The sequence below is a fragment of the Haliotis rufescens genome, unplaced genomic scaffold (assembly GCF_023055435.1).
Source record: "Haliotis rufescens isolate VD_foot unplaced genomic scaffold, xgHalRufe1.0.p SCAF_11, whole genome shotgun sequence".
NCBI classification, from domain to species: Eukaryota; Metazoa; Mollusca; class Gastropoda; order Lepetellida; family Haliotidae; genus Haliotis; species Haliotis rufescens.
The window spans coordinates 20964384-20979429 of NW_025963791.1; the positions used below are offsets into that span (position 1 = coordinate 20964384).

The 15046-nt window shown below is 40.0% G+C and overlaps 1 protein-coding gene across 1 annotated transcript in view; it reads right to left on the reverse strand.

The window, feature by feature from the left end:
• Positions 1-15046, reverse strand: part of LOC124137231 (cadherin EGF LAG seven-pass G-type receptor 1-like) — a 137861-nt gene that overhangs the window by 22340 nt on the left and 100475 nt on the right. The window contains exons 18-24 of the mRNA XM_046503448.2: positions 14904-15003; positions 12017-12185; positions 11399-11465; positions 10598-10658; positions 10226-10311; positions 7836-7962; positions 7154-7195 (exon numbers count right to left, since the gene is read on the reverse strand). Of these exons, the coding sequence (XP_046359404.1) occupies positions 7154-7195; positions 7836-7962; positions 10226-10311; positions 10598-10658; positions 11399-11465; positions 12017-12185; positions 14904-15003 (652 nt within the window). The remainder of the gene's footprint in view (positions 1-7153; positions 7196-7835; positions 7963-10225; positions 10312-10597; positions 10659-11398; positions 11466-12016; positions 12186-14903; positions 15004-15046) is intronic.

Here is a 15046-nt window from a genome sequence, read left to right on the forward strand (position 1 = left end):
CGCTTTCTTTAATATATAACCTAACCATACAATAGTGTCTGGGTCGTTATTTGCTCCCTAACACAGATGGAAGTGTTTTCAAAAGAACACTACTTCCACACCGGTAGCTCTGCTTTCTCTCCTTGTACCTTCCTCCAAAGAGTATCAGACCCGTGAAGATCCGGGTTAGAATAGGTCATCATGCTTGCCGTAAATGGTGACTATGCTTGCCGTAAAAGGCGACTATGCTTGTCGTTAGAGGCGACTAACGGGATCGGGTGGTCAGGCTCGCTGACGTGGTTGATGAATGTCATCGTATCCCAATTGCGTGGATCGATGTTCATGATGTCAATCACTGGATTGTCTGGTCCAGACTCGATTATTTACAGACCGCCGTCATAGGTGGAATATTGCTGAGTGTGGCGTTAAACGACAAACAAAGAGTATCATATTGTTGACATATAGGATTCGACTTACATTCGCCCATACCAATGCATAATATATTCCAATTTGCTGTACCAGCAGAAATTCTGCTATATGTGCATCAAGATAATAAGTTTCAATTTATAAACAGCCCGTTGAGGATATACAAATGCACCATTAATTAATTGCACCACCACATACATCGCTTAGTAGTTCTAGAATGATGAATGCACAAAGTGGAAGAGAATTTGAATGCTTGAAATACTTCCATCCCTTGATTTGATTTTCTCAATTTTAAAATTCAGTTCAATTAGCGTCGCCTCCGTAAAACATATTAAAACAGTTATGAAGAATATTGTCCGTGGCAGAATACCATAAATGTGAACGGTGGTGGTTTAATGGGATCTGGCCCTTCCTCGAGATTGGGGGACGCTCTGACTTTTAACCCAGAGTCAAGCAGCGTTCCCCAAACATTGAACGTCAAATTCTCTTTAAACTCGCGGAATTACATGGCTCTTTAGACAGTTAGTATAAATAACTGTTGCGGTGTGAAAGGGAACAGAATTAACTAATCGAGCTGAAAAACACCCGTCATTTCTCTGTGCTACAATTTGCAATCGTATCGATATTTCCTTTAGCCGTCATGAATGATACATTAAATATGCTACATTTTCTCGTGAAACAGATGAAATATCGAAGTGAATCTTGGTTGTAATTTCGCAAGACAAACTCTGAGTGTATTCATTCCGTATGGCCCATCAACGAAGCGTCAACTTCTTATGATTAATGTGGGGACGAACTTTTTATTTTCAGCGCCGTATTCCAAGATGTTTACGAGTTATCTAAACATGAATGGGCCAAGTATGGGCGTTAATTTGATTAAACAGTACCGAGAATATGGCTTTCACAATCAGCTGAGATAATTGGAGAGAATCTCGCGTCGGTGGCGCACATGTCCTGCGCGTGCACGTCTTGCATCGTCACGATTGAGTTCCGTGTCTTTTCCGAGTGTGTTTTCACAAAGCACAATACAAGATTTTATAAATCAAACACACAGATGGTCGTTTCTGCCTGGTGTAGTTTTCCAAATTAATCACTAGCAACGTGAACGTTCTTGAGTTAAAGCCTTCGCTTATGCGACGAGCTAATTCACCCCTAACGTAATCTGCTAATTCGCCGATTGCCGTTTGTCTGGCTGTGTTTAGTAATTAAGGCCTTGTGCACGTGATATTATCGTTATCGAGTAGTTGCGCCTTTCGCCTTTATTTACACTCGGTATCGTGAAAAGAGAAACGACAGGCTATCAACTGACAAACGCCTGCCGCTTGATTCTCATAACAATGGACACAGTTCCGCTCTCTGATTTCTCCAAATGAACCGACGATATGTTTTAAACTAAATTAGATTAAAGGTTAGGGGGTATAGAAGTGAAAGTGAGTTAACTATGGCTAGATATTGCCGAGACTCTGGGCAACATATGGCCACTGCTTCGGGTTGAGAGCTGATCAAATGGCCCATGACCCCAGTATCCTCAAACCATGATTGAAAATACTTTGTAGTTTGTGTTATCCGCGTTCACAAGTTAAATTAGAAATTAACTATGGAATTAAAACTTAAATACATTTCAAAGTTCTGTTTCTTGTCCGTGACAAATGTTTGCACTTTGATGCAGGAAAAATACTACTTCCACTCAATGATGGAATTAGCATTAATTCTGGTACAATTTGAGTGCATCAATATCGTTTGAAGATAGACAGCAATATTATAGAGTGGTACCGACCTTTCAATCTGGAAAGGCAAGTAATGTACTCGTGACAATTAAAAATATTCAGTTTTGTGTAGCTAGGATCACAAATAGATCAAACAGATCGATGATAAACGCATCTACATGCGTTATAGAACGTGTTTAGTAAACTAGAAAATACATCAAATAGTATTTTCAAAACATGTTACAGGTATACATGTGTATATGTTGTAAAATATCGATACATGAATTTGAGACATAATTAGCTAAGATAACAAGGAAGATATTCATTTAATAACCATTGTTTATGGAAATACGGTTATAACGAACTCAAAGGGACCACTAACTTTAGTTTGTTATAACCGTAGTTCGTTATAAGCATATATACAGCATAACTATGTATAACTATAGCAAATACTAGTAGTCGGGACATAAAAATCAGTTCGTTATATCCGTCAGTTTGTTATAAGCGTGTTCGTTATAAACGTACTTTAGTGTATTACGAAATCTTGGGAGTCAAATTAATAAACGGTGAGTCCTTTTGAATTATGTTTGTACACATGTCATAATATTCTCCACCCAAAATAATAGAAACATTGTAAAACAGTATACAGTAGACTACGGTTAAAACGAACACGCTTATAACGAACTGACGGATATAACGAACTTATTTTTTTATCCCGACTATTTGCTGTAGTTATGCTGTATATATGCTTATAACGAACTACGGTTATAACGAACTAAAATTAGTAGTCCCTTTGAGTTCGTTATAACCGTAGTTTACTGTATTCCAAACGGAAATATCCTTACATCTTTGGTAATTGTCACAAGGGTAACACTGGTAAGGGAAAACCAAATAGCCCACAATATTGCCCTGATAACCATCATTCAAGGAATCATCTTAGTTTACACTTTGCTTCACAATGTTCTGCTCGAAGCAAACCAGTGACACCATGGCGATTATATAGACGTTGAAGAACCAGGATGTAAGGTTTCAAAGTGTGTTAGTATAGATACCCAGTCCCATCTATTTCAGCTTTTGGGTGTCCCTGAAGCTGCTGCTACTACTCTGTATTCAATATTCATTCTGGACAATTTAATTGTGTTTGGAGACTCCGACATATTGTACCAAAGTTTTAATTTAAATCAAGTATATACTTTTTTGGTCTATTTGTGGCCTAAATTTTAGGCAAGTTGATCGTGATGCCACATATTGGTTGGATAGTTCCCAAATCCCAGAGAGAAAAAAAAAGGCAAAAAAACCCAGTAAATTGTCCATAATCATAAGATATCTAGAATCACTATCAAATTGTGATGACACCAGGTATTCGCGAAAAAGTGAGCGTATCCTGCCCCATCCGACGCATACTTCACAAACACATGCAAATACAAGTCAATTGTTCATAAAACAACACGGGAACATACCGTACAAATCAACATAGGGAATTGCATCGGACATCATGTTTTTGTCACTGATGCGTCCTATATTTGGAAATGCCCTCCCGCTTCAACCATAAAAGAAAAAGAAAATTAAGAATTCCTCAGTTATTCGTAATATAATGCAAACAGACCACAGTTGATCATTATCGTTCGCAGCTATTATTTTTCCATCGTTTCCGTCATCCACATCACGGGTTCTAATTCAAACTTCTATCAAATATCACTTAACAAAATATTGAACAAAACTACGTAATTAAACTGCATTTAAGCTCAACTCAGTAAATTGTTTATTTGCTTCAATGATATTCAGCTTTGCTTCAATGATAATCCTCAATCATTATTTCATCTCGATTAAAGTGTACTAAATGATACGACTATTAGCTACATTTGAACATGCAAAGGTCATAGCTGTAGCGAGCCTATTTTAAGTAAACTAATCAACGTTGTAGTAACACAGCACAGCATGTGTCACAAACCCTTTTGTGGTTCCTATATAATTATTAACCCATCAGAAACCAAGCCCACCTGCCAAAGTACCAATTACTATTCCATCCAATCAGCAAACCATATAGGTACACTCTGTACTGACTGACTTCGCTTGAAAGAACCGCACAAAACCATGCCCTCCTTACGCTACTAACCAGACCCTTACATCCACCCAGCAGTCAAGATGACGCCTTGGCATTAAATGCTTAGCTTTAATGATACGGACAGACATCCAACCGTGCCTTAACCACCAGCCCTGATGGAACCCTCAGGTACTCCACATAACATTACATTCCAAGTTCCGTTGCCATATGTTTGGCCCTTAACTATTCATGTTCCATCTTGTAATCCAAGAACACCATAACTTAATAGCTCATTATTTATCTCGGGGCGTTTAGTTAAGCTGCTAGCGTTTAACTATAGGGACTGTCAAACGTTATTTCGGCTAATGATGCCATATCAACGGGTATTAAAGGATCTTCCCTTTCGGACAATTGACCAGCGAGGATGCCTGTGGTTATTGCCGAGACGTCCGAGTTTTCACCACAGAATGTCCAATTACTTTATCACCATTACTGAAGATCAAAGATGCATTGAGGTGACACAAAATACAAATAGTCATAATAATGCTTTGTTGGGATAATAAAACTACACCCCTATCAAGTCAATCATAAAATACCCCCTATCTCCGGAAAACCTTATCTGTAGCATTTTGTCTTTTTGATGTAGGCCAACAAAACGCGTAGCCCATTGCTCAGCCGCGTGGCTCCTTTCAGCGGCTTTTGAAGAGGCACTTCGGCGTGCGCCGTAACAATAGCCGTTTTCACTGGATCAGAGAAGCGTGAAATCACCCATGGTGTTGAAGCGTGCGCGAGAGAAGGATATCCCAAGCCTCTCACCTCTGTCCAATACGATCACAATACAGTTGTAGTGACAAATCACTCTGGCGGCCCAGGTACACACAACAATGTGTCTTACCGGAAACAAAAAACCGCCATTGTTACGCGCGTTAAACACCATCTGTCACTACGCGCCTGTTCACTATTTACGCTACAGCTCCGCACAGAATGACGATGTCCGCCATTGTCGAAGCCCTTACGATCGTTATAGAGGACTAATAAACAAGATATTAAGCCGAATGCAATAGACAGGGCCCTCGATCAGATATTAGGCTCTCCTCGGGGACCCCGCAGTCTTTTTTTTAGCCTTCTGGCGAAAAGGTTGTGTTAAAAACTGAGAACTTTTAATGTGTCTCTGCTCTATCGATCTGTTTGACTGTGTTAAGGTTTTATCGTGTTTAATTCAAAGGCCGCACATGGCTTCTTTAGACAAAAGAGATAAGCATGATGAATTACTTTCTGATTCATTTACAATTCTTTCTATTCCAACACTGAATTAAACTAATTTTATACATTATATGAACAATTCTAATTTCATTTGGTCGCGGATTGATATTTTGCAAATGTAATTGGAAATCGTTTTGAGCGGAGATGTCTTAAGATCATCATTTATAACAAAAAATTAACACGACTGGTTTAACAAATCAAATCTGGGCGAACGTTGCACAAATGCCTTACGATTTTGGTAAAAACAAACAAATAAGTCCATTTGGGTCGGTTGTTACTTGGAATACATCGAGATGAATTTGAAGTCATTACACTCGCAGTTGACTGTACAGACAAACACTGACGTATGTGTGTAAATACAAAGGAGAACTATCAGATATATATCGCGATACCCTATAGTAATGATGAGATATGCTTTGTTGTTTTACGCCGCACTTACTAATAGTCAAGCTATTTAGCCAACATGTCGGTCATTTTCACCTTGCAGATAACTGAAGTCATTTGCAAAATGATACGGTCCCATACCAACTTTAATGTATCGGGGATTGTTGAGTCAAATATCGATGCATCGCTTCTCCCTTAGTAAATACAATGTATTACTCGTTTATATCTGCATATATTATTTGCTTTCGAGTGGGACATAAACGTTTGTACAGAAGTTAGCTCTTGTATCTAAGACTGTTATACGGCAAACACCCCCTGACCTGGTGGTATCTTTACTTAATAGACACACTGCTGTACAATTATATATATTCCATATATAGTTAACAAAGTGTAAACGAGGTCTTAAAGGAATTTAAATGCATATTTCGCCAATGCATTAAAATAGAACCGAAATGTTCCTGAACCACATCTTCAAAAAAAAATGTAATGTGATTTTGTAAAATATATAATCTGAAATAATAACTGACAACAAAGCCTCAAGCAGTTTTGCAAACGGTTGTTATGTTTCTAAATGTTAAACGGCAAATTACTGTTGTTCCAGGAAACTACACTGTACATGAACATTATACGACGCTTCAATGGCCTCCGAGATGCATTACCTGGAGGTCTTTCTCATCGGGAACGTCTCTACGATTTCCAATACATTTGATGTACGTAAAAGGAAAATAACAAAGAGTGTTTGGGATACTTTCCCTTCCAACCCGATGAGCATCTTTCATCCCAATTTCATATACGACTGTAAAAAGAATATTTCAGAAATACCACGTTATTTCTACGATTATTTTGCATTCATGACCGTATCAGTAAATCTATGAACTAGATGTCCCAGTGGTGCTTAACATAAGACAACTAAAAACAAGACGTTATTGTGCAATCGGAATATGTTATCTTTAATGTCATTTTGGGTGTTAAAGTGAGTGGACGTGGGTAAACGCCCCAATAACGCATGGCAGTGTAATGTGAGACAGACAGACAGACAGACACATTTATCTGTCTGTCTGTAATGTGAGACAGACACAAGTTTATCTGTCTGTCTGTAATGTGAGACGAAAGCCAGACGTGATGTTTCAGAGGATTACCGCTTGGCGCCTGGGTCACGAAGCGTTAACACACGCGCATACATTCCGGAAAATGACGATCTGACATGGGCCTTCGATTCGATTCAAGTCCATTTGATCAGATATTCATCCAGTACTCGACATAATGGTGAAATACCACACATCATTATACCATCACTAGAAAGTGAACAATTCGAAGAGAAACAGCTATGACAAACATGCACGTCACTCACCTCTTCATGCAGTAGGACGAAAAATACCACGAAGAAAGCACCCTGAAACAACGACAAAATTATTCATAGGGTATTATGTAAAATAAAATGATTCGTCTCGACAATAATTTACTCATGGAATGAAATTACTGCAACTGTCATTATAGGGAAGAGTGTTTGAAACGGAAATTCCCGTATGTTTCCCCGAAGTTAAAATACAGAGCCAAAAATATTCCGGATCATGAATATTTACAATTTCATGATTCATAACTTTATTTTGTACAGTAGCGGCCCCGTCGCGGAGGCTCTGTGTGAGTGTGTGAGTGTGTGTGTGTGTGTGTTGTTTTAAAACACACACACACACACACACACACACACACACACAACAACCCAAAACCACACACGAGGTTTCTAAAAACTGAGATTAACAATCAATTGAAATTGCCCCCTTCAGAAAGGTGCCTGTGGCCCCCTCTCCCCAACCTCCCTTTTAAAGAACCCGTCTATGCAAATACTAACATATCTCACTGTGTTTGATGAAAGAAAATATTTTAAATGACGCCAAATAAACAGAAAAAAAAATTCAGCAATAATAGAACTATATGCCTGTGTTCAACTCTACAATGAAAGCAACACAGTGTAGAATCTACGCCTACCCCACATAGGATTTACTGAACTAGAAGCAACTTAGGACCAAACTCACCTGTAAAAAATTAAACATGGCAAATAGATATTTCAATATCGTGTCCACCATCTTTATGGAGATGAAGGCAAATGACCAACACACTGTGTTTAGAATAAGCTGGGTCCACACTCCCTTCATGTGGATCCTGGAACATTAAATGAATAGAATTCTACTAAAATGTGACATAAATAATGCATTAAGATGGAATTCACTTGAATGTTACAAAAAATAAATATACTCTTATAACCATGGCCTGTACAAAGATTTAGGTGCTTTTCTGCAAGTTTTACTGTATATTTTTTTGGCTTAACGCCGCATTAGCCCAGCTATATGATGACGGTCTGTAAATAATCGAGTCTGGACCAGACAGTCTAGTGATTGACTTCATGGGTATCGATCTACGCAATTGGGATACGATGACATGCATCAACCAAGTCCCCCGATCTCGTTAGTCGCCTCTTACGACAAGCATGGATTTCTGAAGACCAATTCTAACGCGGATCTTCACGGGGTGTTGTACTGTATACAGAATATATCATTACGGCTGTTCGAACAGCAGACACGATTCCTAAATACCGCCTTATAACGAGACTACAAATCATCGAAGCTGTTTGTTTGGCGGGGTCGTCTCATAAACTAGAGGAGCAAATACTTTAACGGCCAGTAAATTATTTTGCTGTCAAAACACAGACAATAGGGATTCTTCATAAGGTTCAGTATTACTAACATTGAAAAGGACTCCTTACTGCTATACAATATCAAAGAAATTGTTAGGTATCAGAACCGAAGTGAACAAGATTTCTTTCAGAAGGGAAGGTCCTGATCAAAGAATAATCAGTGCAGTTAGTTGTTTAACATCACAATCAGCAATATTCTAGCTACATGACGGCGTTCTGTAATTCATTAAGTCTGGACCAGACAATCCAGTGATTGAGATCATGAACATCGATCCACGAAATTGGGATTCATTGACCAGCATCAACCAAGCCACCGAACCTGACTACCGGATTCATTTCGTCTCCTCTTACGACAAGCATTGGTTCTTACCCGGTATCCCAAGTCTCTGCATTAAACCATAGCTCACTTCACCTTAAACCTTGGAAGAGTTCATTCAGTTTTACGGGTTGATGAAAAGGTGAAATGGGGTTTAACGTCGCGTCCAAGATTATTGCACTTATATAGCGACGTATATAGCATGCACGTGTGTGTGTGGCTGCTGGTACTGGTCCGGACTGATGCCGATTTATAGTGAGACACCATGCCGCAGTTTAACATGAATACCCCACTCTGACAAACTGTACTGACTCCAAGCCGACAAGTCCTTGTTTTAGCCCCTTAATGCCGAGCGACAGACAGGGTAACAACAAGTACCATCTTTAAACGTCTTTTTGACGGTATGACGCGGTCGGGGATCGAACCCTGGACTTTCCGCTCTCCGGGCGGACGCTCTACCTCTAGACCACGGAGGCGGTCGTTGATGAAAGGGTGAGCGTGACAGTAACTCCGCGCGGTTGTTTCAACATGCTACTGTGCACCACGTGTCAGTGGAACCCGTGAAACTCAGGCTTAGAATGGATCTTCAGCAACCCATGCTTGTCGTTGTCTTGATGCAGTGAGGGTAATTTCAAGCTCTTCGATTTATAAAACATCGTAAACTGTGAGTTATCCGACAACAAAGGCAGTTTTTAAAAGACTTGATGTTTGAAAAGACTTTTTACTTCCTTGAAAATCTGGGTTAGAATAGGTCTTCAGTAGCCCATGCTTGTCGTAAAAGGAGACTATGCTTGTCATAAGAGACGACTAACGGGATCGGGTGGTCAGCCTCGCTGACTAGGTTTATGTATGTCATCGTGTCCGAATTCCGTAGATCGATGCTCACCATGTCAATCATTTGATTGTCTGGTTCAGACTCGATTATTTACAGACCGCCGTCACAAAGCTGGGATATTGCTGAGTTCGGCGTTTAACAACAAACAAAACAAACAGAAATTGTCAGTTGGCATTCGTATTGCTGGGGTACAGGAAGAGCTCAAGATGTATTTAATGAAACACTGATATTCCAGATCACCCATTCTGTTCTTATATCATATACGATTTTTGAAAGTCATGGTCACTTGAGCTCCAGGAAAACGATACTTTTGCTCGAATATACAGCATGTCTATCACCCCCAGGAATAATAAGACTGTTCCCCTCAAAACATTCAGAAGGGTCCATTGACAGGTCAGGGTTTTCTCTTCTGTGTCAATCAGTAGTTCCTAATACTTGTAATAATTGATCGGGTGCTTACAATTTGTCACGTGGCGTAATTAAACTCATTAATTACAATTACAAATTACATTAATATCTCAAATACACAACAGCCATGTGATGCATGCGTGTGTCAATCATCGTAAAACTGAATACTTACAATATAACTTTATTTGTCTTTTCACTTTTCGTGTAGGAATTTTCGTTGTGTTCTTTGGCGGTAAATATCAACACTAAAATATTTATCTGAAATGTAAACAAAATCGTTAATGTCTGTAAATAATATATGAGGCGTAACATAACACGACAGAGCCATAGGCAGCTAGGCATCCATTGAATTGAATATTGATTTTTCTTAACAACAATGAGTCCACCAAGAGTAGTCTCCCTGTATGACGATCGCGGATATGCTACGACGCATCGTTCACTTACTGCTGAGTCTGGCTGGGAAAAACGCGTTGTCTTCCCACGATTTATTGTTCACTGAATTAATTTAATAATTAATAGAACTATTGCTATGAAAGTTTCTCACCGCTAAAACGCCCACTGCGGGGCCAATAAATAACCAAAAATGTTCCCAGGCAATCCAACACCTGCAAAGAAATGCGGAAAAATTAAACATTTTTAGCATCAGTGAGGTAAACAAGGTCAAATAACCGGAATTATAAAAAAACCCGTTGTGTAAGGGATGAGTGAGTGAGTGAGTTTGGTTTAACGCCGCTTTTAACAGTATTCCAGTTACATCGCGGCGTGTCAGCTTAATGTGGGAGGAAAGCCCGAAGTGATGCAGGTCATAGACGTTTACCACTTCGGTGAAACCCACGGGCACGGGTATGGTGCTGACAAACCTAGAAACATAATCGGGGCGAACCGGGATTCGAACCCACAATCATAGATTTCTGGCGTGCCCAAGGGACGCAACTCTGCACAGCGAATCGCGGCGCCTTAGACGACTGGGCCACCCGTGCCCCCTGTAAGGGATGAAAGTATTATACCTGGATACAATTTGACTTATAAGCCCCCCCCCCCCCCCCCCCCCCCCCAATCGCAAGTGCCTACAGACGAACAAAATTGCTACGTGTGCTGTGTTTCCTTATTCATGAAATGTAGCATTTACCTTTCCAACCAAACATTTAACCAGGTTGACAATATTCACAGGTGACCTGAACAGTGTCTAAACAATAAGATATTAAATATACAATGTTTCACAACTAACAGTTTTTGAAATAATTTATAATGGTTTCGACAACATTGTTACAATTTTGTCTACTTATAAACATGCACATGTTCATGTTATGTGGTTGATCTGTTGATGTACGCTTGTTTTACTTACATGTCTGGTGCGTAATAATTATCCGAGTGACTCCCAACGAAAGCCCCCACCAGCACAGCGGGTATCACTGAAAGTTGAAGTTACAAGCACGATGTACATTGTCAGCAACCAAAACAACTTGGTCCTAAGTAACACGTTACCTATAGTTGCCCTGGTCAAAACTCTTCATGCTTATAGTCTAACCCATGAGCTCCACGTTTCATGAGCAGCGTGACCTGACGGGCTGCACGCCGTCAACACAAGACACACACTATTTTCTGCCGCTGATTTAGGCCATATATAAACGTCTATTAAATAATAATAATAATAATATCATCATCATCATCATCATCATCATATTATCATTATTATTGTTGTTGTTGTAAAACTCTATGGCATTTTCACAACCGATTATCTTCCTGAAAGAGAAGATAGGTACCACAGCCATCTTAATCCTTGTATGCCTGTGATCTGAGTTTCGGGCGAGTTATATTACCAATCCACGAGTCCCTCGTATAAAACTCACTGCTTTTCGATACTGACTAATAGGGGATCCAGTGGCCACAATGGCTGAACAGGTGTACAGTATTTGAACAAGGAGCATCCGAGAACCCACTATTTTAAAGTGGCCCCACTTACCCCAGCCGAGGACGTAGTATCTGACGAGGGAGCCCGAGTCTGTGAGCTCGCCTTGGTTGTGGGCGGAGTACGTGATGACGATGTACAGGTTGAAGGCTTCGTTCATCAACCACGAGTACGTGGCCAGGAAGAAGTAGTGGAGGAGGATGGCGAACACCTGACAGACGACCTGGAATGGGAAGACATGGTGTAAGCGAACTCCTGACAGACGACTGAAATGTGAATAGATAGTGTGAGCGAACACCTAACAGACGACTGGTAAATATGGAGGTGCTGTAAGGCGAACGCATGGTAGATAAACGGAAATATCAGACGCTGTAAGGTAAACATCTGGCAAACAGCAAGGAATATGAGGAGATGATGTAAGGTAAATATCTGGTAAACACATCCGGGAATATGAGGAGATGCTGTAAGGTAAACACCTGGTAAGGAACCGGCAATATGAGGAGATACTGTAAGGTAAACAGCCGGGAATATGAGGAGATGATGTGAAGTAAACATCTGGTAAACAGCCAGGAATATAAGGAGATGCTGTAAGGTAAACAGACGGGAATATGAGGATATGTACGGTAAACATCTGGTAAACATCCGGCAATATGAGGAGATGCTGTGAAGTAAACATCTGGTAAACAGCCGGCACTATGAGGAGATGTTACGTAAACACCCGGGAATATGAGATCTTGTTAGGTAAACACCTGGTAAACAGTCAGCAATATGAGGAGATGCTGTAAGGTAAACACCTGGTAAACATCCGGGAATATGAGAAGATGTCGTAGGGTAAACACCTGGTAAACAGTCAGGAATATGAGGAAAGGTACGGTAAACACCGGGTACACAGCCGGGAAAATGAGGAGATGATGCAAGGCAAACAGCCGGGATTATGAGGAGATGATGTAAGGTAAACACCTGGTTAGGAGCCGGGAATATGAGGAGATGCTGTAAGGTAAACATCTGGTAAACAGCCAGGAATATGAGGAGATGCCATAGGGTAAACACCTGGTAAACAGACGGAAATATTGACTATTGTTCGCACATTTGGGATAACTGTACGTCTGAGCAATCGCGTATATTAGAAAGCTTACATCTTGATGCCCTACATCTATATGTGGTGCCGTTCGTGGCACAAGTCATAAGAAACTTTATAATGAAACTTAATCACAATCCATGCAAGATAGAAGATACTGCCAAAAATTAACTTTTTTCTTTAAAATGTATAACAACCAATTCCAAAACTATCTTTGTGATTTGATCCCAAACTTTGTCTCCGAAACTACAAACTATAATTTAAGAAACAGCTCTGAAATACAAGGAATTTATAGCCGTACTTCTTCTACCAAAGTCCAAAGAGTCAAGTAGTCTGTCAGAATTTAAACACCTAATTACAAAAACCGAAAATAAGACTTATTTTGACCTTAGCTTTGGCACTCGATTCTGTCAAATCGTTCACTGCCGCCTCAGACTCGGTTGTAGCGACCTAAACGCCGATAAGTATTATAACAGACATCTAATTGACAGTCCGTGTTGCTCCTGTGGATATCAGAGTGAAAACGCCCAACATTATTTTTTTACTTGCTGTAACTTTACTCAGATAAGACTTAATATGCACTTTTACACTACCGGTTATAACCTGGATACTATTATGAACGGAAACAATCAACTTGCTCACTCTGAAAACCAGAAATTAGTTGAATCCGTCCACGATTTCATCATCAAGACAAAACGTTTCAGCTCTTCACAAATTAATAATTAAATTAACCGGACAATAACCTCATGAGTGACTATTACTTTTGTTACAAACGACTTGTTAGACACACACAAGCTGTAATTTTCTATTTATGTTCACTTTGTATTTGTATTTGATGTAATATGTACAAACATATTATTTAAATAATGTCTATATCGATGACGTCACATCCTTCATTTCAATATGTTATATATGTTGTATGGGAGCGGTGTTAACATAAGCTGTAAAGCTTGTTCACCAATCCCAACTCATTTCAATGAATAAAAATATGTGTAAACCAACAGACGGAAATATGAGGAGATGCTGAAAGGTAACACCCGGTAAACAGTCAGGAATATAAGGAGATGTGAGGTAAAACCCGTTTATAAAGCCGGAAATATGAGGAGATGGTGTAACGTAAACCCCTAGTAAGGAGTCATGAATATGAGGAGATGCTGTAAGGTAAACACCTTGTAAACATCCGGGAATATGAGATGCTGTAAGGTAAACAGTCAGGAATATGAGGAGATGCTGTAAGGTAAACACCTTGTAAACATCCGGGAATATGAGATGCTGTAAGGTAAACAGTCAGAAATATGAGGAGATGCTGTAAGGTAAACACCTTGTAAACATCCGGGAATATGAGATGCTGTAAGGTAAACAGTCAGGAATATAAGGAGATGCTGTAAGGTAAACACCTTGTAAACATCCGGGAATATGAGATGCTGTAAGGTAAACAGTCAGGAATATGAGGAGATGCTGTAAGGTAAACACCTTGTAAACATCCGGGAATATGAGATGCTGTAAGGTGAACAGTCAGGAATATGAGGAAATGCTGTAAGGTAAACACCTTGTAAACATCCGGGAATATAAGGAAATCTAAGGTAAACACCTGATATACACCCGGGAATATGAGGAGATGCTGTAAGGTAAACCCCTGGTAAACAGCCGGGACTATGAGGAGATGATGTAAGGTAAACACCTGATATACACCCGGGAATATGAGGTGATGATGAAAGGTAAACAGCCGGGACTATGAGGAGACGCTTTAAGGTAAACCCCTGGTAAACAGCCGGGACTATGAGGAGATGATGTAAGGTTGACACACGAGATGGTGTAAGTAAACACGTGGTAGATACCGTAGAATATGTACACCGTACTTACCGGCTGGTCGTATCTGTCGATGCCGAACATGAAGACCATCTGAGCGAACATGACGGACAGACACAGGTTCTTGTGAAGAGAGGCCGTCGTGGAGGAGGTCCTGAAGATAAACACACATGAGTGAGTGAGTGAGTGGGTTGGTA